Here is a 27,680-nt window from a genome sequence, read left to right as displayed (position 1 = left end):
ATAAAAGAAGCTTTTATCTAGCATCCAATACGACAAACACATCAAGAAACGGTTCTGTGAATAAGTTATCAACGAAAGAGAAAGTCGACGAAGAGAATCGATCAATGTTACTTAGGACCTAATGCAAAGTTCAGCTTGAATTGCTCTTGTAAAAAGAAAATAGTTCTCGTAATAAAATCATGCATTATGCTTTTCTGTTCTGCTTTCATCCTATGCACACTGGGCCAGGAATGCAACCTAGCGTATCAAAATTAATAACTCCGAAACGAAGCATTTCCGCGACTTTGTGTCTTCGGCAAAATTTCTCGACATAATAAGGACCATCTATTGACATAAACAAATAGTTCAAAACTCTTCCACAAAGATGGTGTTACAATCTAACTTCTTTCTCTGACGTTTTGGAAACTTGATGTCTTCGGCAAAGTTGTTTATCTTGACAAAATGAACAGCTCTTTCAAAGACGTTAAATTTCCACAGTCTACTGGTTCCAGAAAAAAAAACACAATTTTTGAACATTAATATCTCCTAAAGCGCAGAAAATCGCAACCTGACATTTTCAGCAAAAAATAAGAAATACTCGATAAACAAAATATCAAAATTTGAGAGAGGTATATTTTGGTGTTTTGTAGATATCTTCATTTTAATGGAACATTATTTTTTTCTATAACTTTTTTAATGTATTGAAATGGCGTTTTGAAGACTTGACAACTTTGGCAAAATTGTTTATCTTGATAAAATAAACAACTCTTCTTAAGACGTTAAAACTTCACAGCCTACTGTTTTCGAGGTATTTTCATTTAAACAATATATTTAAAATTAAAACACTTATATTCACATTTTTTTCTGTAATTTCACATAACTCGAAAACATTAGGCTGTGAAGTTTTAACGTATTTAGAAAAGTTGTTTATTTTATCAAGATAACCAACTTTGCCAAAGTCGTGAAGTCTTCGAAACACAAATTCAATGCATTAAAAAAAGCTATTTCTTAAGCTCTCAAATTTTGATATTTTGTTTATCGAGTATTGCTTAATTTTTGCTGAAAATGTCAGGTTGCGATTTTTTGCGCTTTGGGAGATATTAATGTTCGAAAATTGTGTTTTTTTTCTCGTTTTTTCAACAATATCTTTGAAATTTGAAGCTTAATCCAGTATGTTTCTTCACAAAAGCTATTTATTTAATGTATTTGCATAAGAGAATAATAAAACATTATAAAGCTGTAAGCAAAAAAACCAAAACAGAAAAAAAAAAAAACCATATTTGCAACATTTTTTTTAACTCCATATAACTTGGAACCAGTAGACAGTGGAAATTTAACGTCTTTGAAAGAGCTGTTCATTTTGTCAAGATAAACAACTTTGCCCAAAACATCAAGTCTCCAAAACGTCAGAGAAAGAAGTTAGATTGTGGCACCATCTTTGCGGAATAGTTTTGAACTATTTGTTTATGTCAATAGATGGTCCTTATTATGACGAGAAATTTTGCCGAAGACACCAAGTCGCGGAAATGCTTCGTTTTGGAGTTATTAATTTTGATCCGCTAGGTTGCATTCCTGACCCAGTGTGCAATGTTAGCATTAGACATTTTAAGAAATTGCGCTTGGTGTTTTTCTTGCCTGCTGTCCTCTGTCGCCATATTGTCATTATGAAAATGCCATTAGCCTTGGAATAAAATCCAAGAAATTTCAATAAAATAATGGCTAAATAAGAGATCCAAAATGATTTCCAGTGTGCATTGGTATGAATTTATGTATTGAGATCAATTTTCTGTAAATTTAAGGTAATTTCATCAAATTCATTTGATTTCTGAAACAATCTTTTTTGTTAACTTGAATTATTTTGGAGGCGCATTTATTTAACGCTCATATTATCTCAATATACACGATAACATTTCAAGCGCATATGTTTTGGAACTTCTAAAAAGTCATATATTTTCTTTAAAATTTTCACTAATGTCGCCATGAAACAAAATTGATGGCATGGTGATCTTGACACCAACACTCAAACCTATTTTTACCGCTAAAGATTTCCATTTGGAAAAAAAGTTTCAACAGAACAGAACATCAACAAGCTAATTTATGGCGGTTGCTTTGAAGCCAATAAAAATTCAATTGGCTTTATAACTGATTTTCACCAAAGCGTAATAAAACTGCTTGGATACAATATTACTCTTATAGAGGCTATCAGAACCTTTTGTAGAGTATGAGGCTTCCTGACAAAAGGTTTTAAGACAGCTTTATTGTGATTCTCAAACATGCTTTATAAACCTTATCAAGAGTGGTCCACTAAGCTGTATGACGATCTTATAGCGGTTATCAAAAGGTTGTGCTGGAGCTATTAATTTTATTGGCGGTTTTATGAAATTGATCTCAATAACCACTAATAGAGTGCAATAAAACAAGAAATGCTACTTGGGACAGGTGTTAGCACAATCGTCCCCGAAAAGTTTTCCTTCTCCCGATGATGCGATGAAGTTTATGTGCGCTTGCTTCGATTTTTTTGGAACAGTTGACCCTTTCGCCGAATCAAACCACTACTATGGTTAGGAAGTAAGCCAATTGCCAGCTGACTGACAGTTTCTGAAGTTTCCTCTAAGCAGTTTTCCGCAGTCCCTGCTTGGCACTGATGCATGTTATTCAGATCATCATCGAAACGCAATTTCTTCTCCTGCTGGTCTGCTTTATTCAGAACGTGACGCAAACGCGATTGACAATATTTTGGGTACTTCCATCAAGTTTAAGGGTCTAATTTGACGCCTTCTAGTGCTTCTCGAGCCGCATTTACTTCACTCTTCTCAGTCGGCTGTGCTGTCATTGTTAACCGGTTCAGTCGAAGCTACTGGGCCTCCCAAGATGTTCTGAAATTGGATTCATTTTCCCTTCCGTCGACAGCATCGCTAGAATTATTCCTCCTACCATCGCTAATATTATTACTCGACTATCATTTGGCATTTCCTTGTGATCCTGCTTTTTAAAGCTCTAATGTTGGCCAATCGCTCTAATCGCTAAAAATCTGCTATTTATCAATTTTATCTAGATGAACGCTTCATTGGGACGGTACTAAGGGATATTTTTGGTATTTCCCCTATTTCTTTGAAATTTTGGTAATCTTTATTCAACACGATTTCACTTTCTCTCAGCCAGGGCACCGAGTACCACGCTTCTCCACGGTCAACTGGGCCCTATGTGTGCCTTCCACCTGTTCCTATCAAGATGTCCAACTGTCGCTGGCTGAATTATTGCACGATCAAACCCAAGGCACTGGCCTCCGCTTGGAGGTGAACGTTGAACCGGAATCATGCCAGGTTAAAAATGGCGTGTGGAATCGTTATTACACTGACACCACCATGCTAGTGTGGATCGGGCTTCTCCTCTACTTTGGAATGGTACTCCTCTCGACGCTGTACGAGTACAAATCGGAGAGTAAAAGTAAGTGTTCCAGGAGATTGTTGGTTTTGATTTTTCATGGATCTATGCTTTTCAGATGACTGGTTGGCATCTTTCTCCCTGATTCGCAACACTCGAGCGATATTCTGCGTCAAGGAGGATCCAAATGACGTGGCTTGCGTTCATGGGATTCGTTTCTTCAATGCAATGCTCCTCGTCATAGCTCACAAATCGATGGCACTCTTTTTTAATCCTTACACCAACCGAACGAGCATGAGTGAGGTGAGTCTAATGAATGTTTGTATGCAACTAGGAAAGGAAACACCGAGTGGGAAGTGCGATACTCCTTTCCAGTTTACTCATATCAGTAGATAACAAGTTTCACAGGCCCTAGGTCAACCATGGACTGTCGTCGGACGTGCTGCGTCGCTCTTCACCGATCCGTTCATCATGTTCAGCGGGTTCCTGACGACGTACTCATTAGTCGGTCGTCTGATGCGTGGCCAACGTGTGAAATTGTATCAGGATTACATTGGACGATTCCTTCGAATAGCTCCACCTCTGGCAGCACTAATTCTGATTTGTACATTTGTGCTGCCGTTTCTCAGCAGTGGGCCACAGTGGAACCTGGTCGTTACGAATCATGGAGACATCTGCAAGAAGTACTGGTGGCGCAATTTGCTGTTCATTCACAACTACTTTGGATTCAAGAACATGTGTCTGACGCATACACACCATATCGGAATCGATACGGAGCTCTTTGTGGTTTCGCCGCTGTTTATTTGGTTGATTTGGAAATGGCCCAAGAAGGGCACTATCACACTGGTCGTCATTGCTTTGGTGACAACGATTCACAGGTTCTACATTACGTACAAACTGCGATTAGCGAACTACGTGTACTTCGGCACATCGTAAGTAGATGCTTCTGTTAAGTTGGGAATATGAATTGAAAACTAATTTTCCCATTCTCCTTGTTCATTCAGTGTTAAACAGCTATTCGACACGGCAGACAATATGTATATTCTGCCTTACTATCGCCTCACCGTGTATTTGATGGGCGTAATGCTTGGCTATGCATGCCGAGTCTTCAAAAATCTCCAACTAACGCCGGTAAGTAGAACAGTGATCAGACTGAAATGTATATTGTATGCAAAACACCATCTGGCACTGTACTGATTTATTATAATGTGTTTATTCAATCAAGCATTAGAGATTGTTGTAGATTTGGCATGTCAATGAACTGAATGAAATTAATGTCGATATTATTTTGTCTGTGTATTCCAGAACCAACTGCGGTTAGGTTGGTATGCTTGCAGTTTCCTACTGACGTTGGCGTTCTTTGGTCCAGCACCGATGGGTTCCGTGAATTACGAGTACAGCCCTTTCCACGCGGCCAACTATGCCGCATTTTCGCCCATCGCATGGTGTTTGTTCTTTGCCTGGGCAGTTTTCACCTCCCATCTAGGGTATAGAAGTGAGTTCATTCGTTGCTGGGATAATAAAGATGCGCATGGAAAACATTTGATTTTTCTTTTCTTTTTCTTTTTGCAGACAAACTGGTCGACTTACTTTCCTGGAGGGGATTCCGGGTGACAACGAAAATGTCCTACGCCATCTACCTGACGCAGTTTCCAATCTTCTTCTTTCAAGTGGGAAGAGTGCGAAGTTCGCTCTATTATAACTTTTTCTCCACCGTTTTGGTAAATTTTGATTTAGTATTTGTTGCATCGGTTATGAGCAGTTCCAGGCCAAATGGTGAATCGATCAGACTCGACCTTCTCCGATTTGCATGAAACTGTTCATAATTTAGAGTTTTTCTTAAATGCTATTCTTATATGCAACTCGACAGTGACCATACATAAGGGCGTAACTGCAATGATCGATTCGCTTCGTCAATTTTCTCTTTTGTTAAGAACTCGCTTGGCTTAACATTTCTCGGTTGCTTTTGATAGCCAATACAGCCTGTCACACCACTGTATTGGACAAATTTCAGAAAATTGCTTCCTTTAGTTGCAGCAATTTAAAGATGAAATAGACTCCATCATCGCAGGTAGGCCCTTATCACAGAACAGAAGGGGAACTTCGGATCAAAAAGTGGCTCCACTTTTCTTTGGCGAACACTAGCGCACCTAGCGGTAGGAGGCATCTTCTGCCTGTAGTTAAGATAGGCAGCATGCACAAGCACATAGAAAGCCCGTTTGGAACGCTACCACAACGAATCGCTTGTTGAGCAAAAAAAAGGTACCACTTTTTGATTCACCGATGTGTTTGCACTTCCCCTTCTGTTCTGTGCCCTTATGCATGCTCAAATGATGTGTAGCTGCCAATGATTCGCGCTTATTACTGTCTACACTAAACCGGATCTGCACCGCAAACAGGAAAACGACAAAATCGCTTCCGCAGCTTGCTTAAACAATCGACAGTGGAAGCCCTTAGGTCGAAGTTCCCTGAGAACGACGTTCTGGTTTCCAAATCACGATCGAATGTCATTCATGCAGCCGCCTCGCTTTCAACCGACAGGTTGCACATATTTTGTCTCCAAGATTTGGAACGATCGCAGAATAGATGTACAGTGTATCGCAAAATTGAGTGGAACAGTTTTTGAAACATTGTTAATAGATTTTTTTTAATCTTGGCTGGTGGTTAAACAGATGTTTATTGACTTATCGCTTTAGTTTTGGACTTTATTGGAAGAACCTGTATGATGTTAGATTTATTTTACTAAATGGCTTGATTTACAACTTTTTACCTAGTGGATGAATTTTAGTAAAATTTGTGGAATATGAATGATCTTTATTAGGTCATATGAATAAAAGCGTTTACTTTATGTAGTAGATAGAGTTAATGTGGAATAGAAATGAGTAGAATCGAGTGAGCGTGAAGCGTGATAGACCGTATGTTAACGGAATCTGATTGGTTCGGGCATTTTGATACAGCTAGAGGTACAAATATGAGGTACCTAAGCTTGTTGACGGCACTCAGTCATTCTCTGCTTGAACGTCAAGCAGTACAGTTCGGTCTTTGCTCGCTCTGTCGAGTTGTTCTAAAGTTTCCAGTTTGTTCCAAACATTCGCAGTTTAATCGCGTCGTCAGTAGTGTCGGTCGCTTCGTGTGATGGGACGACAGCGCTCCCGGAGCAGGCTCCGAGAGAAAACGGAGAAGAAGAACAGCGGTGAGCGTAGCTTGAGTGTACCTATTTCGAATAGGTACGCTACTCTTTCCACCGATGTAGGGAATACCACCTCAGCCACGGTGAAGCGGTCTAAGAAGAGGAAAAAAAATCAAGGCCAGTCCGATGGTGCGAGTCATTGGTGATTTCGGCGACGCCGTCGACAAGGAAACTGCTGCCAGCCCGAGTGCAGCAAAAATGAAGCTTCCTCCACTGGTGGTGAAGCAAGTCCCACTCAACACGCGGATTGGCGATCTCTCATCGCTGGGCGTTGCAGCCGAGTTTAAGCTCGGCAGGATCGGCACCAGTGTGATGCTCCGAACGGAAGTGGAGTACGAAGTGGCCGTGAAATATCTGAAGGATTCCAAGACGGAATTCTTCACGCACGACATCCCCGGTGAGAAGCCCTTCAAGGTAGTCATGAGGGGTCTACCAAACTTCGACCCCAAGATGGTCGAAGCTGAAATCAACCGGTACAAGCTAGCCCCAATCGCTGTATTCCGAATGACAAGGAGAGACGAAAACGTGAAGACGTACCCGGATTGTCTCTTCCTGGTGCACTTCCAGAAAGGGACGATGACTCTCAATGCGCTGCAAGCCATCCGATCGATCTACTCCATCATCGTACGGTGGGAGCCATACCGTGGCGGCCATCGTGACGTAACGCAGTGCCCGCACGGTACCCGCAACTGCAACACCAAGCCACGCTGCAGCAACTGCGCTCAAGAACACGCCACTTTCAACTGCCCTGCGGATGGAGCCGTGGCGTTAAAATGCGCCAACTGTGCACACATCAAGGTTCCGACAGACAGTGCTCCAAACGCGAAGACTTCAAACGCATCCGAAAACAGGTCGCAACTAACAACCAACCTGGACGCAAGAAGGACAAAGTCCCGGCATTTCGGACGGAGGATTTCCCGTCTCTTCGTGCTCTTCAGCAAAGGCAAGCGAATTCGCGGGTGCATCCCACTCAAGCAACTTCCGGTGATTCTTCTGGCCAAAGCTCTCCATCCCCCTGGATTCTGGAGACAACCAACAGCGCAAAACAACAACCCCGATCTATTCTCAGCGGATGAACTGATGGAAATTTTCGTCAACATGTCCGGTGCTCTTCGTAAGTGCCGCAATAAGCCCGAACAGATCTAAGTGCTCGGTAGGTTCATCATCCAGTGTGGCGTCTAAACCGCTAACTATCGTCACCTGGAATGCTTGCTCTGTAAGAGCAAAAAAGATTGAGCTTGCCGACTTCCTCGACAAGCACAGCATCGACGTGGGCCTTTTAACCGAGACCCATCTAAAGTCCGGTGACAGCTTCTGGTTGCCTGACCACAACATTATCCAGCACCAGCTCCAGGGGGTGGTGTTGCGGTCGTCGTCAAGAAAGGGATAAAATACCACACTCTGTCCCATATCCGAACCTCTATCATCGAGGCCCTTGGTGTGGAAGTGGAGTCGTCGACTGGATACGTCCAGTTCATCGCCTTCTACTGCCCTCGACAGTGTACCGCCAGCAGTGGACTAGCGGCTAAATTCAAGAAGGACCTGTCCACCATCACCCGTATCAGTTCCCGCTTCGTAGTTGGAGGAGATCTGAATGCTCGCCATGAGGCCTGGCAGAACTACCAGCAGAACCAGAACGGTCGTCTGCTGTTCGACCACTCACAGCATGGGCTGTACTCCGTTTGGTTTTCGCATGAACCAACATTTATCTCACCGGCGGGCAACCCATCGACGCTAGACCTGTTCCTGACAAATATCGGCTTGTCCAAGCCGGTAGCCTTGAACAAACTCAGCTCCGACCACCAACCGGTGGTGGCTGAACTGGGCTGCAACGTGGCTTCTGCTTCAAGCCTACGCAAGGACTACCATCGCGTAAACTGGGCCCAGTTTGGACGCGTGGTAGACATGCACATCATCGACAACCCGCCGCTTGACACCGTGGAGGACATCGACCGAGCGTTGGAGGGACTCCAGCAAGCCATAACCGTGGCTGACGAGGCGTGCGTCCGACGAGTTTCTGTGAGGGGTAAGTTTATTGCCATTGATTCCCACACCCAACTTTTGATTCGCCTGAAAAATTTTCGTAGACGCCAGTTTCAGAGGACTGGAGATCTGGGCAAAAAACGTGAAATGGCACCAAGAACATGAAGGCTCCCGGGTTTGACGGTATATTCAACTTGATCTTGAAGAGACTCAACAGATGCTTGGAACTGCACTACTTTCCAAGCATCTGGAAAGTAGCAAAAATTATACCAATCCGCAAGCCCGGTAAGGATCCAACATTGCCTTCAAGCTACAGATCAATCAGCTTCCTTTCAGCGCTGAGCAAATTGTTCGAGAAGCTCATTCTCAATCGTTCGCTCAAGTTTGTCGAGGAAAACAACATTCTCCTTCCGGAACAGTTTGGATTCAGAAAGGGGCACTCCACCAATCATCAGCTAGTACGGGTGATGAATAACATCCGAAGTAACAAAGCTGTATCCAAGTCCACAGCCATGGCCTTGTTAGACGTTGAAAAGACGTTTGACAATGTTTGGCATGATGGACTTGTGTACAAGCTTTGTAACTTCAACTTCCCATTACATCTGGGTAAAATCACCCGTAACTACCTTCAGCAAAGGTCGTTTAAGGTATCGTTGAATGGTTGTCTTTCAGACACTTTTTCCATTCCAGCAGGAGTCCCGCAAGGTAGTCTGCTGGGCCCCTTGCTTTACAGAATTTACACTTCTGACATTCCTCCCCTCGGAGACGGTTGCGTGTTTTTTCTGTTCGCAGATGATACCGCAATAGCCGTCAAAGGAAGGATGCCTCGTGAAATAACGAACAAACTTCAACGATGCCTTAACGCCTTTGCTGATTATGCCACCACGTGGAAAATCAAAATCAATCCCTCCAAAACACAAGCGATCATGTTCCTCCATCGGCAATCGCTCAAACTGAAACCGGCTCCATCTTGTACTGTAATCATGGATGGCACAAGGGTGGAGTGGTCCGCCGAAGTAACCTATCTCGGGATGTTGTTCGATGAAAAGCTCCTCTTCCGTTCGCATGTAGAGAAAACTGTAGTCAAGTGTTCTACCTTGGTTAGGTGTCTGTATCCGCTGATCTGCCGCAGATCCCGCCTCTCACGGGTAAACAAACTGGCTGTCTACAAACAAATAATAGCATCTGCGATCCTCTACGCAGCTCCGGTGTGGGAATCATGTGCACAGACCCACAGGAACATAATTCAGGTCGCTCAGAATAGAGTGCTGAGGACGGTTCTTGATCGTCGTTTCGACACTAGATAACAAATTTACACGAAGAGGGAGGCATTGCCAAAATAGATTCCAGAATTAACGAAATTAAGACTAAATTTGCACAAAAATTATTTATCAGAACATGCTTTGATAAGCAATTTGTATATAGTAGATTAGGTGTATATAGTAGTTGTAGGTTAGTTATAGTTGTAAATAGTAGTTATAAGTAGTCTCCTTTTTCAAATTTAAAACAAACCAATCCCACCAAGGTGGTCATTCTTAAAACAGGCCTGATAGGACTAGGAACTGTAATTAATAATAATTGAAATTTCAAAGGAACTAAAGGTGAAAAGACGCGTCTGTGTCACTTTATAAGTAATACATGTAAACCACACAAATTCAAGAAATATAGAACATTTAAAGTCAAAAGTCTTGTTGACGGTATTCTTATGACGGAACCAAGAGACGGAAGAGAGTGGACGACCAGCAAAGGACCGCCAGCAGAAGGGATAGCGACACTAGCGGACCAACAGAAGTATCAACAGATTCGTGGAACCGTGACTGAGGCTGGAAACCTCGGTCCAGTCACGATACTTTACTTTTCCCGTAAGAAAAGCACGGGAAAATAAAGTAAACTCTTTTTATTCATACGGCCCATTACGACTAAAAATGAGCAAATTTAAAAAAAAAAGTTTAGTTCAATTTATTTCAAGATAGGCATTATGGTTTTTCAAGGAAAAAGCGTTTTTCTTAAAAGTCAGAAACGTACCTCTTTAAATTGTGCTTTTAAAGCTGTTTTTCTAAAATTTAAGAACATCTGTACGGTCAATTTTGAGATACACTGTAAATAAGTAACGAGATTTGGTGTCATTTTTGAAGATCGAAGTGTGCTACACAGAAAAAAAGTTGTTGAATATTACATCCAAACTGCTGCAACCAGGTCAATCCATCGGTTGTGTAATATAACGTTGTACGATGTACATCGATTTTGCGAACAAAATTACATCCATTGATGTAATATTGTATCTGTTTTTTGCTATTACATTATTATTTCATACATCAGCTTGAATTACATTGATCGATATTACATTTTTTTTTTGCTGCGTATGCTCGCACGTGGATGTGTTTGCTTATCCCGTAGTGTTTTTTTTTCATTGGTTACTGTCATTCTGCTTATTTTTAATAGTTGAGCTTCTTGAAATAGTTTTTATTTTACTGTGGAAAGATATAAACCGTTGTGAGTGTGAATTAATCTACACGACTATAGACCGTCGTCGAAGTAATCCTCAGAACTGGCCACGTGGAACCCTTTAAAGTGTTCACACATGGCTGGAGTAAATTGGATGATTCGGGTGAGACCCTTCCTTTTTGTTTGTTTAGATTGGAATTTAATTTCCTCCTCCCCGGCTCCTCCAAAATAAAACAATAGTATGCTGCAGCTCAGCAAATGTGGAGTACCAGTTTCATTGTGGTACGTGTCGTGGAAGCTGATATGTGTGCACTTCAAGTTTCAAAGTGGTAGCGAGAATAAGGATCTCACAGCGAATCACCTTAAGCGAATCCTGACCCATCTCCTACCCAACTATCCAACTCCGTAGCATCTATGGGGCGTCGGCGAGTCACCGTTAAGTAAATGGCGTGGCCGACAATACAAGCTGAACATTGCATTAGGTCCTAAGTAACATCAATCGATTCTCTTCGTCGACTTTCTCTTGCGTTAATAACTTAGCCGTTTGTTTATGTGTTTGTCGTTTTAGATGCTAGATAAAAGCTTCTTTTATCGATCTGTGTGCTAGGAATGTCTTTACATAGCCGTGGGGATACAAAGAGAAAGTCGACGAAGAGAATCTGTCAATGTTACTTAGGAACTTATGCAATGTTCAGCTTGAATAGTAATTGTCATGCTTTTCCTGTTCTGAGAGGTTTTGAACTTTGATTGGAGAACTATTCTCGCGTCACCTTAGACCTACATTGATCGATTCTCTTCATCGACTCTCTCTTTCGTTGATTGCTCGGCTCCAAAAACATGTTCAGCTGTTCTTATCGTCCAATACGCTTAAAATACTTTCTTTTAGCAAAATATGTAGAAAAATTAGCCCTAAATATGAATGCAGCCAAGTTATTAACGAAAGAGAAAGTCGATGAAGAGAATCGATCAATATAGATTGGTCTATTTGAAAAGTGACGCGAGTATTCACTCCCAAATAGTTTTCCTTAGAATATTAAGGCCCACGCACATAAGATCGGGATCAGACGCGTTGCAGCAAAGTGACAGCTAAATCTATTGTCTAACTGTCAAATTTACGTCAACGCAACGCAAACGGATCTAATGTGGGTGGCCTTTAGAATAACAACGTTAAACCAGATACATGACAGTTGCCAGTATGCAATCTACGAATTACTCCGTTACAAACGATGCAACGAGATTTGGTATCACTTTCGTACGTTTCGAAGTTTTACTCCAGTTTGTATGATTAGGTTTCGCAAAAGGGTTACAATAGGAACGGTTTCCATCACGATCCGCCTTTTTGAGTACCTGAATAATTGCACGATTCTTCAACATTCTCAGCCCTCATCGGCACTTTAATGCAGGAACCCAAAAGTAGGTAAAGCGGGTCAAAGTCTAGATCAAAGTAGTTTTCATTTACTTCTGTACAATTCGTATGGAATTTTCCAGTAGCTTTCTACCCAAAAGTAAGTTAGTTGTACCCAAAAGTAGGTAAATATGATTATACACCGAAAATAGTTTTCATGTAGCTTCCATTGGAAACGCAAATGATTTTCATCCATAAACAAAATTAATGAAATTCATCTGAATTTCACATAACATTTATGCGATCACATTAATTTTATATGATTTTTCATATGAATTTCATCGGCCTCATAATATTCATGTGGTTTTGTGGTGGGATTTTTGGCTATCTGATCACATGAAAGCTATGTGAAATTCACATGGTTTTCATCCATTGATGTGATAAATTATTTGAGTGTACTCAACGTTGGGTTCCCGCACTTGACTACCCCTGGTTTTGCTATTCCGTTTTTGACAACATTAGAGGGAGAAAAGGAGACAAACTAGTCAAAAGTAGGTAAAAGTGAACTGGCCGTTGGGCACTTTTTTCTTACCGTGAAGTGTCAGTGGAACTCACAGGTCAAGAGCAAATTTTCATTACGTCGAATGTAACAAAGGTAAACAAAGTCGAGCTATCAGTGTCAATCGATGCTCCTGCTATTACACTATACATACTGTCCGAATATAGGATCACATCCCATTTTTGAATTTATTTACCAGTCGAATTGCTTTTTGACGTAATCACCTTCCGCTCAAAATAGTTTTCGATGTTACTTAAGTCACCCAATTTCTATGGAGATGCCGTTTGCCTTAAGTAACAGCACTGAGAAACCCGTGAAAAGTGTACTTTCGTCGTTTCGCTTTCTCATTATTAAAGTGAATAAATCGAACTGTTTGTTGCTAAGATGATTTCGGTGGTCCTAAAATGATGAATGGGCTGCACGTAAGGAGACGTAATTGATAATTCTCCCGAATATCCTGGTAAATACACTTTGACTTAAGTAACAATAGGGGCCACCAAACGACGTATAATATCTTTTGACTCAAAAACCAGTATTTCTTAGCATGAAAGCTAGCGATTTGCGTTTGTATGATTAAAAGCCGGCTAAATATGTTAAACATTGCTATCACTATGAGATTATATGTGTTTAATTGGAAATAGGAATAACTTTTCGGTCATCAAAACAAAACTTTATTTTTCTCGGATCGGTGCGAATGTTACTTACGACATAATGAAAATTTGCTCTTGAGGTATTAGTATAAACGCTATTTCAAAACTACCCAAATTTGGGTAGAATCCACCCAGGTCTCAACTAAACCTACCTAAAAATGGGTAAACTGTGTTTTCAGTAACAAGTTGACAAATGAACAACATCGATATGAATCCGATCGACGTTGTTAATTTGTCAACTTGTCACTATCAACATAGTTTACCCATTTTTGGGAAGGTTCAGTTTTGATAGATCTGGGTGGTTTGTACCCAAATTTGGGAAGTTTTCTAATAGCGTGTAGTGTGTGAGTGATCTGGTGTTAATGGTGCTGAATGTAAACATAAACAAAGCAGAAATTCTCGCGCAACCCGAGAAAAGGGCCTATCATTGTTGATCGATTCTCTTCATCGATTTTCTCTTTCGCGAATAACCCGACAAAGCAAATCACCTTGATACCAGTCCCGAAGTGACGTTTCTTCACACACATTTTGACAGTTCCTTATGGGGTTTTGCGTTGGAGTGAGAGAATAAGAAAAAGTCCGCCAACATACGCGATGATCGATTCTCTTCGTCGATTTTCTCTTTTGTTAATAACTCGCTAGATTTAACGTTTCTCGGTGCGTTTGCTGTTGCTTTTGATAGCCAATACAACCTGTTAGTACTCTGCATTGAACAAATTCTAGAAAATTGTTTCGCTTAGCTGTAACAATGCAAAGAGAAAATCGATGAAGAGAATCTACCATCGCGTATTCGCCCTTATGCATGCTCACTGTCGAAATATGTTGCCGTACACGGTAAGAAAAACCGTACCCAACGGAAAGTTCACTTTTACCTACTTTTGACTAGTTTCTCTCCTTTTCTCCTTCTAATGTTGTCAAAAACGGAGGAGCAAAACCACCAGGGTTAGTAAAGTGTGGGAACCCAACGTTGAGTATAATCATATTTACCTACTTTTGGGTACAACTAACTTACTTTTGGTTAAAAAGCCAGTGGAAAATTCCATACGAATTGCACACAAGTAATGAAAATTACTTTGACCCGGTTTACCTACTTTTGGTTTCCTGCACTATAGTGCCGAGATGAGTGAAAAGAACTTAATTTTGGGTACTTTTTTCTAACCGTGTTTGGTAAACCAAAGAGAAAATCGATGAAGAGAATCGATCAACGAGACAAACTAGTCAAAAGTAAAGAGCCTAAATTGACGAGTGCACGGATGGATTTGAGTTCACTCACTCGACAAAAAGTGACAACAGCGGGGCCCTGTTTACTAAAAATGAACACATATGTGTTCAATTTTAGTAAACAGGGCCCCGCTGTTGTGTCACTTTTTGTCGAGTGAGTGAACTCAAATCCATCCGTGCACTCGTCAATTTATATAGAGGCCACATGTCAAAATTGGAACAATCGATTGTCGGTCAAAGTCATTCCAATCAAGCAGAAGACCTGTCAAATGGATAAGATGTCGTCTCTTTATAAATTCAGGCTCTTTAGTCAAAAGTAGGTAAAAGTGAACTGGCCGTTGGGTACTACTTTTTTCTTACCGTGTAAGCAAAAGGGCCATGCACGGCGAATGAGAACAACCCAAATTTGCGTGTAAACTAATAAATCGCAAAGTGCATGAACTCAGCGATGAGTAAATTTGCCCCATGTTTTCCCGAATATGAGAAATGTAAAGATTGGATTCACTCAGTCTATTGGTACTCTCATAGAATGAGTTAAATTTTCGTCAATTTTTCTCATTATCCAGCAGATTTTTGAGGGTTTCATCTGCAAATTCACTCATCGCTGAATTCCTGCACTTTTGGTGATTATGAGTGAACTAAACTTAAATTTCGCCGTGTGCGTCGCAAATTGAGTGAAATCGATTAAATGCTTGTTTATAAACAGCCTTTTGATTATTAATCATGCTAGTAGCAACAGCTGTTATTGTTTACCCTAATAAAAATTGTATGGTTAATTTGCTTAACGACGTGTTCTGGATATCATCCAAACCATTTATGGAATAGTTCAATAATTTGGGTTATCGTTCGTTTATGGTTATTTTTTATTAGAGGACTCAATTTAACTTGAATTTTACAATATTATTCAATACATAACAAATGAACTAAATTTACCAATGAACCAATGATGTAATTGCTGTGAAATTTTTATATAATTTTATTCATAAATACATAGGGGTGGCCTATATTGCCCCGTGTGAGGTTCATTTTGAGGAAGATGATTTTTGACCAATTATAAACGCTGTCCAGGCTGGAGAGTTAGAAACATGTTATAACGGTTGTCAAAAAATTGCAACACAGAAACCACCATCAAGATAGCGCTATAACATGTTATAACTCTGTAGTCTGAACGTTCTAATAGGGAATATTTACCTATTCTCTGTTATTGATGGTTCAATTAATCAGTATTAGTGATGCCTTAATGCAGGAATTGTAGGAAACTGTATTTGGAAATTCGAAATGCCTTATTTTATGATGTCTAATTGTTATAAATACATTTCGATTTTTGACACATCAGTACAATAAGATTTTTTTTTTTGCAATTTTTGTAAGATTTCATTTTGGACAGAACTTTCTATAATGCTGCATAAAAACACCATTCATAGTTTTATGGGTGAGCACTCTTGCCTCACCTGACCCTAAGGGACTGTTCTTAAACTAGAAACTATGCCGATAAGCTTTCAATGTTCCATCAACCAGCTGCTAAAACAGGAATTTCAGAAAATTGCTTCCCTTAGCTGTAGCAATTTAAAAAGAAAATCGACGAAAAGAATCGATCATCGCAGTTAGGCCCTTATGCATGCTCACTGTCGAACTATTTGATTTTTTTTAGACAAAGAAACTGTAGTAAACATCACAAAATAACTCGCAAAATAAGCACCTGTCTCATCAAAGCTAACATCAAATGTTCTATAGTAAGATGATATTCCTGATGAGCTTAAAAAATTCCCAGTTTCTCCTGGTGAAAATAGAATCCCGACTCTTTCCCGGTTCTCCTGGCAAGTTGTTACCCAAAAAATTCAAATAAACACAATTTGGACATTAACCTAGCCGAACAGACTTTGTGTAGAAAGCCGTATGAGTTTATTTAATTTAACACTTATATACACTTATATATTTTCTTTAATACTTTACAGTTTGATTTCAACGAGTACGGTGTTATTTTCCTGGCATCCTTCCTGCTGACGGTTCTGTTCGAGACACCGTTCAGCAACATCAAAAGGCTACTGTTCGACAGAAATCGGAAAAAGACGCACGTACCGACGCTTCACGACAAGCAAGGTCAGCTGGACATCAACGTGAATAGCAGCAAATCGATCATCTATTCTTCCGATCCGGTTGCCAAGGAACTGAAGGATAGATGAAAATCATACAAACCATCTTCTCATCCACCAACCCACACGAGTATTATCCTAGTAGCAGAGGGCACATGTGAAATTAACTTTTAAGTATTAAAAGGTACGGAAGTAAAAGACTTGAAACAATAATTAATGCTAGTATTATTTGCAGTCTATTTCTAACATAACTTATCCGAACGTTAAAACAAGCCAACCGGATTGGAAAATAAAATTCTACATATTGCTGATAGAAAGTCTCTCGTAAAATAACTTATTCAACATTCCAAATCAACAAGCCCGCAGAAAGGCTGGCTTCTAAAATATTACGTGTTTATGTTTGTACTTACTTACATTCAGAATGCTGTCAACAGCAAATCACGGATTGCATCGCGATAATAGTCTCTTAAAAAAAGTACTGTTTAATATTAAATACTATGTTTACTTCTGTGATTGTGTCAAGTTCAGCTCTTCGCGGTTCAAAATTAGCATCGGTTCATCCACCTGGAAGCGTTCAATCATTTCCTGAAAATTCGATAGCTTGAATTAGTAATGATTTAAAGAATACAGCCAACCGATTCAACTGACCCTCCACTTCTTCGGATTCAGGCCGAAAATAGCTTGCGTAGTCTCATTCATCCTTTGGGCTTGTTCGTTCTCCTCCTGGGTGGTAGGTCGTATAGTCGGTTCGTCGTTGTCATCTTTCAAGAGAGCAACTCTGCCATCACGAATCAGGAACGATATCTGAAACGCATTATCCACCGTGTTCATGAAATCCTCTGGATCGATTATCAACTCGTAGTACGGTATCGCATGCCGCCGTTGTTCGAAGATTTTTCGAATCTGATTGAAGATCAGGTTCAACTTTTGAGCGGTCTTCTCCCTCCGTAGAAGTTTGTCTACAGTAGATGGTTTCTTCGCTTCGCCGAAATCCGTCCGCTGCCTTTGTGACCGTTGTTTGGCTTCCTTTTGGACCACTACGGGCTCGTGTTCGAAGGTGCCATACAGCGATTGATTGTGCTTGGACATCAAAAACACAGCGGCAGCTTCCCGTGTGATCTTGTCCCAATTTTCAATACCCTGTTCCGCATCGAAACTGGACAACTGTAAAAAAACAAAATCGGAAAATGATGTTAGCTTATGTTAACAACCTGTTGAAATATAGTTAGGTTTACGATCCATTCAAGAAAACCTAAACTCACAATCACGCCCACAAATTCATCATCGGAAAATTCGGAACTGCCCATCTTCTGCATCGCAGCATGGACCACATCGTGGCTCATTTTGAGGACCTGTGCATCCATCAGGACCTCGGTGGCATTCTCCGCCCGGTCTTTGATGCGACCCTCGCTCTGAAGGGCATTGGATGTCTCCAGAATTTTCGTTACTGCCTGGAATGTTTCCACCGGATCGGTTGTTTCCGCCCGCAACCCCAGCTGTGCCCCCTCCTCGAGCAGTTGCTTATACTTTTGCTTACGCAGCGAACGCTGCATTTTCGTTTTAATTTCTTCACGGTCCATTGCGTTTTATTGTAACACAAAATTCAACAATAAAAGGGCACTAACATTCAATTTAGAGATTTTAACAGTAGCAAATTAAACGAAAACAATTTTATAGAAAGAACGGTTCACAATGTTTAGCGGGATATTCTACTTCAATGTAAAGCGCGCGATGCGTTGCTAAACAAAACAGTGTCATGTTTCAAACGTGATGTTTGGACAATGATGTTTATATAAGGTAAGTACCAACAGGCAGTTTGCTGGTATTAGAAGCAAAAATGTTGTAAAATGCTGAGCAATCAAGTGACGACGTCACTCTACCATAACATTCCAAAAACTTCTATGACGTTTGTGAATTCCACATGTATTAGTGCAGAACTTTGGGAAAATTCAAAGGTTTTCTTGCACTAATACTTATAATTTACCCCGAGTTCTGCAGTAATACTTGTGCATTACACAAACGTCTACAGTGAGATTTATGTTACTACCAACAGCTGTTTCGTGTAAAAAGATAAACATTGCAATAAAATACGAATCACATTAAACATTTCACGCGACTCTTTTCAAATAGTCTAATGCAAGAGCCACATGTGAAAAGGGCATACAAGCTTTTTGTAAACAAACCTTTGTAGGCCCTCTTCTCGCCAACCGAGGGTCGCCCACGCAAACTAATAACATCATCGGGAAGGGAAGAGCTTTTCCTATCCGGTGATGTTGATGGTTTGCGTTGGTGTCATATGGGTGGCGAGAAAAGTGCATAAGAATGTTTGTTTACAAAAAAGCTTGTATGCCCTTTTCACATGTGGCTCTTGAATGTATCAAACATATCCGCCATTTATGGCTGTAAGCTCCAATCGGTATTATCCTCGGATTAAATCCCGATCAAGAATGTCCGGCTGCTTTGATGTCAACATCAGAGTTATTCAACACGATGCTATGCAAACAATTCGCAGATCATCCAAACAGGGACGGTATTAAAAGTTAATCCGAGTTGGAGCTTACCGCCATTAGAGAAAATCGCAATTGAAGTTCGACAGATTATTATTTCAACTGTTTAAATCTGGATCAACAATAGAAAAGGGCCCATCAGCATTTGTAAACAAACCGTTCCAAAGCCCTTTACTCACAAAGCGAAGACCACCCACGCAAACCAAGACCATCATCGGATAGGGGAAACTTCTACCTATACGATGATGGTGTTGGTTTGTGTGAGCGGTCTTCGATTTGTGAGGAATGGGCTTTGGAATGGTTTGTTTACAAATGCTGATGGGCCCTTTTCTATTGTTGATCCAGAAATTTAATGCTACAATATAGAAAAAAATCACATAGGACGTTTTGACTAGTCAAGTTGTGCATCGGACATGCTACATTGGACGATTTTTCTCAATGACTTAATCATGATACTAGATTCCCTTTTACAGATTTCAGAGTAGAATCAACCGGTGGAAAATAACGATTTTAAATTGGCTTACTACTTGACTAGCCTATTGGTCCCAAGCAAATCGATTAACGTACCCCATTCTAGTCAAAATTCTAGTACTACACAATGTTTGTTTTGATTTGCTATGAAAGTTTGACAGATAAAATGAGGGGTTAGTGGTTTTTCCTATGTTTCGAGGGGTGAATCGATTAGCTTGGGACGGAAGATAGTACCAGAGCTGAGCCAAAAAGTTGAGCACCTTTCTTCGGGACCTACTAGTCTTAGAGTTACCTCTATGGTAGAATCATAGAGGTAACTCTAAGACTAGAAGCAACAATCAATACGAAACTAACGATTTTAAATTGGCTCACTATTTGGCTAGCCTATTGGTCCCAAGCAAACGATTAACGTACCCCATTCTAGTCGAAATTCTAGTACTACACAATGTTTGTTTTGGTTCGCTATGAAAGTTTGACAGATAAAACGAGGGGTTAGTGGATTTTCCTATGTTTCGAGGGGTGAATCGATTAGCTTGGGACCGAAGAGAGTACCAGAGCTGAGCCAAAAAGTTGAGCACGTTTCTTCGGGACCTTCTAGTCTTAGAGTTACCTCTATGCTTTGAAAAAAAGTTGATAGAATATTACCAACAATCAATACGAAACTAACGATTTTAAATTGGCTCACCACTTTAGTAGCCTATTGGTCCCAAGCAAACGATTAACGTACCCTATTCTAGTTGAAATTCTATTACTACACTATGTTTGTTTTGATTCGCTATGAAAGTTTCACAGATAACATCAGGGGTGTGTGGATTCATGCAGAACATGCAGGGGTGAGTGAAATAGCTTGGGACTGCTTGGGACCGTTGTTCTGGTACTGAGTGAGCCAAAAATAATAATGATTTTCTTCGGGATCCAGTGGTCTTAGAGTTACCTCTATGATATTACAGTTGTTGAAAAGTTGATAGAATATTACAGTCATCAACGTGATTTGTTCTCAAATTTTGTGTACATCGTACAACTTAATATTAGAAACGGAATGACTAATGTGTAGCAGTTTTGATGTAATATTCAACAACTTTTTTTGTATTCGTCAGATGTGGTATGTGTCCCCAGTGGGATGCCTTGACCTCTTATCATTTTCAAGAGCTGACATCTACTAACTAGACGTGAAAAAAAACTGGCATTACTGATAAGTTCGAAATGTGGCGCCACCATAACAAATGCAAGCACATTCCCAACTAAAACATTATTTGCGATGAATGTGATTGTGAGTGTTATGTCTGTTTGTCTGTGGTAGGAGCATCAATTGACGCTGATAGCTCGACTTTGTTTACCTTTGTTACTTTCGACGTAATGAAAATTTGCTCCCGTCGGTGATTGGCACTAGATTGCGGAACAGAGACCGACGTTAAATAAAGGAAAAGAAGAAGAAGAAGAAAATTTGCTCTTGATGTCACACCTTATGAAATTTTTAAGTCTATTTGCCTCAGTGTACTGAAGTCAATTATCAAGGGCCGGCCCAACCGGCTTATTGGTATTAGTGTAATATGAAAATGTATATCTTTTTGCACGAAACAGCTGTTTTCTGCGAGGTTTTCTGTGACGACACGTCTGCCATTTGCAGTCAGTGATGCCACATTTACACATTTATCTGTAACCAAACAGATTATTTCAATATTTTGATACAGATATCTGTATGTACAGATTACAGATTTTGACGTAGGACTACGTCTGTGATTTCTATATGGAGATACACTTTGTGAATACCAAAAAAAGGAACATGTAACAAAATTATGAAAGATTTTGAACGTAAATAACTCAGCTGCCCCTCGACCAATTTAAATAATTTTATCACCAATCGATCAGAAATATTCCTAAGTATCTGTCAAGTTTAAGACTTTATCATTTTTCAAAATGTCACGAATGAAAATTATCACCGATTGTCTGCGAAAAGCAATTTCCCTAACACAGATTTCTAAGTTGAATTCCATCCGGTCTCACCAAACCTCGCACCAAACGGTGTTTATTCAATCACCACGTGGTGAGTGCCACGAAACGAAAATCAATTATTTAATTCATGTCTTTCACTTATACATTTTTGCCAAAGCATCAGCCTTATACCACAGACAAACAGACATAACACATTGAGTATTTTTCACTGTAAAACATCGTCGTTAAAACATTACCGCCATCTGTTGAGTACACTGTGGTGGGCACTACGCTGAACAGATGGCGGTAGTGCTTAAACGTCAGACGCAAGGGAATTGACTATGCGCGCCACAAGTGGCGGTACTACCAACTACGATACTTTTAAATTGTCCGTTAAATGCTTGTTCGATGAACAACTTGCGAGTGTTATGTCTGTTTGTCTGTGCTTATACATTCCATAAGATAAACCACATAGGTCCTATTAGAATGCATAAAAGGTATGTGTGACCGCTTATACATTTCATTTGACACATGATTTTTATTAACTTTTTGCAAGGCGTCTGCTTATTAGTTGACTTATACATTTTATGAATAATCAGCAATGGAAATTTGCCAAAAGGTATAAGGAGATTTCTATCCGTGTGGTGGTGTTCTCCAGTACACAACGAAAGGCTGCCTGCAAGCAGCGAGCTGCAGCTGACATGAGGGGAAGAAGCCGTACCGCTATTGATCGGAATCAGTAACTCTTCGTGAGTCGCTGTGGGCCATCTATGTCAAACGCGTCATACTAACGAGTATACACAGAGAGAACTCCGTTCAAAACGCATATGTTTACCCCTAGGAGGAATTTGAGGTTGATTGTCGAGTCTACTTTGACATGAGATTTTGACATCCAGATGCTTTTTAATTGGGTCATGGTCCAACTAGCGAACACCCAACTAACGAGCACCCCAACTAACGAGCCCCCAACGAGCGGATCTCCGCTGTACCTATCTCAAATAGATACGCTATTCTTCCAATCGATGTTGGTAATATCACACCAGCAGTTATGAAGCAAACCAAGAAGAAGAGGTCACATTAGGGCCAGTCTGATGGTGGGAGTGGACGCGATGATGCCAACGCCAGCGATATCGGTGATTTCGGCGAAGCCGTCGAAAATGAGAATTCTGCCGGCCCGAGTGCGGCAAAAGTGAAAATTCCTCCACTCGTGGTGAAGAAAGTGCCACTCAACACGCTGATTGGCGGTTTCGCATCGCTGGGCGTCACAGCCGAGTTCAAACTCAGCAGGATCGGCACCAAGGTACAAAAATGTACGCAGCAAAAAAAAAATGTTATATCGATCAATGTAATTCAAGCTGATGTATGAAATAATGATGTAATAGAAAATCAGATACAATATTACATCAATGGATGTAATTTTGTTCGCAAAATCGATGTACATCGTACAACGTTATATTACACAACCGATGGATTGACCTGGTTGCAGCAGTTTGGATGTAATATTCAATCATGTTTTTTTTCTGTGTATTATGAAGTGATCGTGATATACCTGAAGGATTCCAAGGCGGAATATTTCACGGTGATTCTGCTTCCGGTGATTCTGCTGAACGAAGCTCTCCACCCCTTGGATTCTGGAGACAAAAAACAGTGTAAAACAACAACCCCGATCTGCTCTCAGCGGATAAACTGATGGAAATTTTCGTCAGCATGACCGGTGCTCTACGTAAGTGCCGAAATAAGCCCGAGTAGATCCAAGTCCTTGGTAAGTTCATCATCCAGTATGGCGTCTAAACCACTAACCACAGACAAACAGACGTAACACTTCATTGTGTATCTTCGTTCACGCATTTAACGGTTGATTTAAATATTATCAGTTCCACGAACTACTTATGCAATATTGTTTGCGAGTTAGCGAGCTAGCTTGTTTTCCGCGATAAGCCAGAGAGATGTCGTTACTGAGGTCCTATGTTTTGAGATACTATGTTTTCAAGAAAAAAGTTTTCAAAGAGTTACGTCTGTTTGTCTGTGCAATAACTATCGTCACCTGGAATGATTGCAAAAAAGATTGAGCTTGCCGACTTCCTCTGCAAGCACAGCATCGACGTGGGCCTTCTAACTGAGACCTACCAAAAGTCCGGTAAAAAAGCGGCTAAATTTAAGAAGGATCTGAAGCTTCACCATGAGGACTGGCGGAACTACCAGCAGAACCAGAACGGTCGTCTGCTGTTCGACCACTCGCAGCATGGGCTGTACTCTGTTTGGTTCTCGGACGAGCCAACATTCATCTCACCCGCGGGCAACCCATCGACGCTAGACCTGTTCTTGTCAAATACCAGCTTGTCCAAGCCAGTAGCCTTGAACGAACTCAGCTCCGACCACCAACCGGTGGTGGCTGAACTTGGCTGCAACGTGTACCCTGCTCCAAGCCTGCGCAAGGTCTACCACCGCGTAAACTGGGCCCAGTTTAGACGCGTGGTAGACGGGCACAGCATGGACCACCCGCTGCTTGACACCGTGGAGGACATCGACCGAGCATTGGAGGGACTCCACCAAGCCATAACCGTGGCTGACGAGGCGTGCGTCCGACGAGTTCCTGTGAGGGGTAAGTTTATTGCCAGTGATTCCCACACTAAACTCTTGATTCGCCTGAGAAATGTTCGTAGTCGTCAGTTCCAAAGAACCGGAGATCTAGCGAGGAAACGTGAAATGGCCGAGATTGCAAGGAGATTGGTCTCAATCCGGAGCGAAAGTTTCGGGCGGCTCGTCCAGAATCTGGATGACCGCTACAGGCCATTAATTCGAGTCGCCGTGGCCGAGGCTGGAAACCTCGGTCTCGTCACGATAATGCACAGTGGTCCAGGAAGCAAAATTAGGTGGAATAAATTAATAACTCGAAAAATATTAGAGATAGCGTATTGACGTCTTCTAAACATTTTCTTGTGAGCTTTATTCGCGTTGGTTGCAAAAGTGTCCTAAACGCCAAATTCTACCAGCAACGTAATTTGGCCTCTAACTTTTTTATTTCAATAGATAGAGAAATTAAATGTTCTACAAAGTTGTGAACTATGAAAAACTAGAAAACTTTTTTGAACATCGTTTTTGTCTATCTCTTTTATATTTGGAGATATAAGCCATTTAAAAAAACAAAAGCCGAAAATCAGATTTTCTGTCATATTTTATTTAAATATCACTTTTTTGGCCTACTATGTTCAGAACGATTATAGTTAATTTTAAAATACATATTTGCTCCAAAGACACTATACCAGTACAAGTCTCCTGTAAAAAGTTATCGTCAGTTTTGTAGTCTTTTAGCTCAAATTTTCAAGCGTAATATTTCAAAATGGCGCAAGTACAACCGATAGTGATACATATCACTTTAAAAAGCATATCAAGAAGTACATTTTAGCAACTTTTGGTGAAGGTAATTTTTTATTTTTTTAAATAAATGCACTTTGAAAATAGGGGTTTTTATTCCATAAATCTACATTGTTCGGACTTCTTTCGAGTATTAAAGAACCAGATCGATGATACACTATTTTGTGAATAAATTTATATAATATATAGCATATAATCTTCAAAATAGCATAAGAAATGGAACCCAAGCAAGACTGCTAATGCCCTTAACATAAACAAGAATATTATTTATAGGTATGCGTATTTCATACACAAACAGACGAATTTGAAAATTTTAATCAATCATTCACTGCGGTATGAGTTAAAGCAAGCGTTGATTTTTGAGACGCTGAATTGTTCATTTCAAAACGTTGCAAAATGAGAAAAGGTATTTTTTTTTCAAGTGCTTTCATTATATTAACTCAGATTTTATTTATCAGCGATTCGTTTGGCCGATCTTACCCTTCTTCTCATGAACGGAGATAAGGTAAAAGATTTATTGGAATTTGTAAAGAAAAAGTTTTCTGGAGAAGAGCTGGACGTAAGTTTGGTGCAAAGGAAGCTTACCCTGGTGATGCTGAAGTTTCAGAAACTTTGGCGAGCAGCTGGAAGGAAACGTGAACGATTTTTGAAGATCAATGACGCTTGGCTTGGAGGAGAATTTATTGTCGATGTCCTTTCGCCCTCAAAATCATTCGTTGGTCGTCCTTCTAAGCCGTTCAAAGATGCACACAGAAAATCAAAGAAAAGCAGGGTTCAATCTCTTCTTAATCAATTTTCGGCAGAAGAAATTTCGTTTGCTGCAGAAACATCTGTAGCCTCCGCAGGGTTTCGTAAAGCCGGCAAATTGATAGGAAAAATAGCACAAAACCCCGAGACGGCAATCGAGCTACAGCGTTCAGCAGATCGATCAAAACACGGATTCGAAGCTCTTACAGCAGAGGAAGCTCTTGCATTCTTATGCAAAAACGAGTTTTCAAAGGCTCAGTACATGAACATCCGGGGGAGTGTTGTGTTGTCTACGCCCGTCGGTAACTAGAGCGTCGGTGCCCCCACTCGACGCCACATCACTGCGCGCCACACCTGGCACTGGCGAAGGGATCGGCTGCGATACCAAGGATAGACAACAAACCAATCAGACAAAAGAAGATACTAATTACATGATATAGTGAAGGTCTATTATTAAAATTTAAATTCGTCCTATAATCTAGTGCTAAAACCTAAGTTAATCTATCTAGTGTTTATACCTTGACCGTAAATACTAAATTCAAGGTAAGGTGAGGTGTACCCGCATAAGCGCGAACCATAAATTGACCTTACCGATAATGGTTATAAATTGTTTATAATCCCTGCTAAACTTCAACTGAAATGGTTATGGAACTTTACATGAACGTTTAGTGATAAAGTTTTAACCTTAAGTATTATAGTTTTTTGGAAGTGGACCTTACAAATAATGGGTTGTTAAGAACCATTACCATTCAAAATTCTTGTTTTCTCCATACATTTTCGGAAAGAAAACTATACTAAAACCTTTTAACTTATGGTTTGAGAACATTAATGGTAATGGTTATGGTAACCAGTAAGGTCCATGAATGGTTTTGTAACATCGATCAACTTTATGTGGAATATATCGCGAATTGGTTGCCTGTAAATTACTGATTACCAATTCAAGATATATTTCACGTAAAGTTGAGTGATAATACAAAACCATTAATGGACCTTACTGACTACCATAACCATAACCATTAATGTTCTCAAACCATAAGTAAAAACGTTCTAATATAGTTCTCTTTCCGAAAATGTATGGAGAAAACAAGAATTTGGAATGGTAATGGTTCTTAACAACCCATTATTTGTAAGGTCCGCTTCCAAAAAACTATAATACTTAAGGTTAAAACTTTATCATTAAACGTTCATGTAAAGTTCCATAACCATTTCAGTTGAAGTTTAGCATGGATTATAAACAATTTATAACCATTATCGGTAAGGTCATGTGATGGTTCGCGTTTATGCGGGTAGTGTATGGGAAAAGATCGATTTGCTAACAGATTAGTGTTCTTACAAATAGGTTACAACTACGGCTAGAAACTAAGGAGAAATTAGTGCTATACTATAAATACTACAAACTACTGCTAGATCTACACAAGTGAACGGTAAGAAACAAGCATTAAACCCGGGATCACCCGTTTACTTATAGTACTTTATTTACTTACCAGCTAAAGCTGCACATAGCTAGGGATGCTCAAGAAGCATTCGGAGTATTATGTGGAAGAGAAGTTGAATTGCTAAAAGTAGGTTGATTAGGGTAATTAATTTCACATATGTCTAATTTATTAATTAATTCCTCTAGGAATTTATAACCTCCCTATTACTCGGTAATAAACGTTAATGAATTCGGCAAATTCAGGCGACATCCGCAACTATTCTTCCAACAGTGTGTACTGTCAGAAATTGACATCTTCCCGGTGATTCCGGATATCCAAAGGACCGTTTTCTGGCCACCTGGTAGCAGAATCAAATGGAGATGG

General features: G+C 40.3%; 2 protein-coding genes across 2 annotated transcripts in view; one reads left to right on the top strand and one right to left on the bottom strand.

The window, feature by feature from the left end:
- Positions 1-17,062, top strand: part of LOC135706985 (O-acyltransferase like protein-like) — a 49,473-nt gene extending 32,411 nt beyond the window's left edge. The window contains exons 4-10 of the mRNA XM_065228691.1: positions 3,138-3,426; positions 3,482-3,666; positions 3,772-4,295; positions 4,368-4,494; positions 4,669-4,858; positions 4,936-5,084; positions 16,712-17,062. Of these exons, the coding sequence (XP_065084763.1) occupies positions 3,138-3,426; positions 3,482-3,666; positions 3,772-4,295; positions 4,368-4,494; positions 4,669-4,858; positions 4,936-5,084; positions 16,712-16,939 (1,692 nt within the window). The 3' untranslated portion in view covers positions 16,940-17,062. The remainder of the gene's footprint in view (positions 1-3,137; positions 3,427-3,481; positions 3,667-3,771; positions 4,296-4,367; positions 4,495-4,668; positions 4,859-4,935; positions 5,085-16,711) is intronic.
- A 257-nt stretch (positions 17,063-17,319) lies between these two features.
- Nse4 (Non-SMC element 4) lies at positions 17,320-18,467 on the bottom strand. The gene is made up of 3 exons (XM_065228709.1): positions 18,112-18,467; positions 17,498-18,013; positions 17,320-17,434 (listed from the first exon to the last, which is right to left on the bottom strand). The coding sequence occupies exons 1-3, from the start codon at positions 18,427-18,429 to the stop codon at positions 17,351-17,353; spliced, it is 918 nt and encodes a 305-aa protein (XP_065084781.1). The 5' UTR covers positions 18,430-18,467; the 3' UTR covers positions 17,320-17,350.
- Between the last annotated feature and the right edge of the window lie 9,213 nt (positions 18,468-27,680).

This window comes from Ochlerotatus camptorhynchus, unplaced genomic scaffold, assembly GCF_037179485.1.
Source record: "Ochlerotatus camptorhynchus isolate MF236.1 unplaced genomic scaffold, CSIRO-AGI_Acam_v1.1 ptg000300l, whole genome shotgun sequence".
Classification (NCBI taxonomy): domain Eukaryota; kingdom Metazoa; phylum Arthropoda; class Insecta; order Diptera; family Culicidae; genus Ochlerotatus; species Ochlerotatus camptorhynchus.
This window is presented reverse-complemented; position numbering and strand designations above follow the sequence as displayed.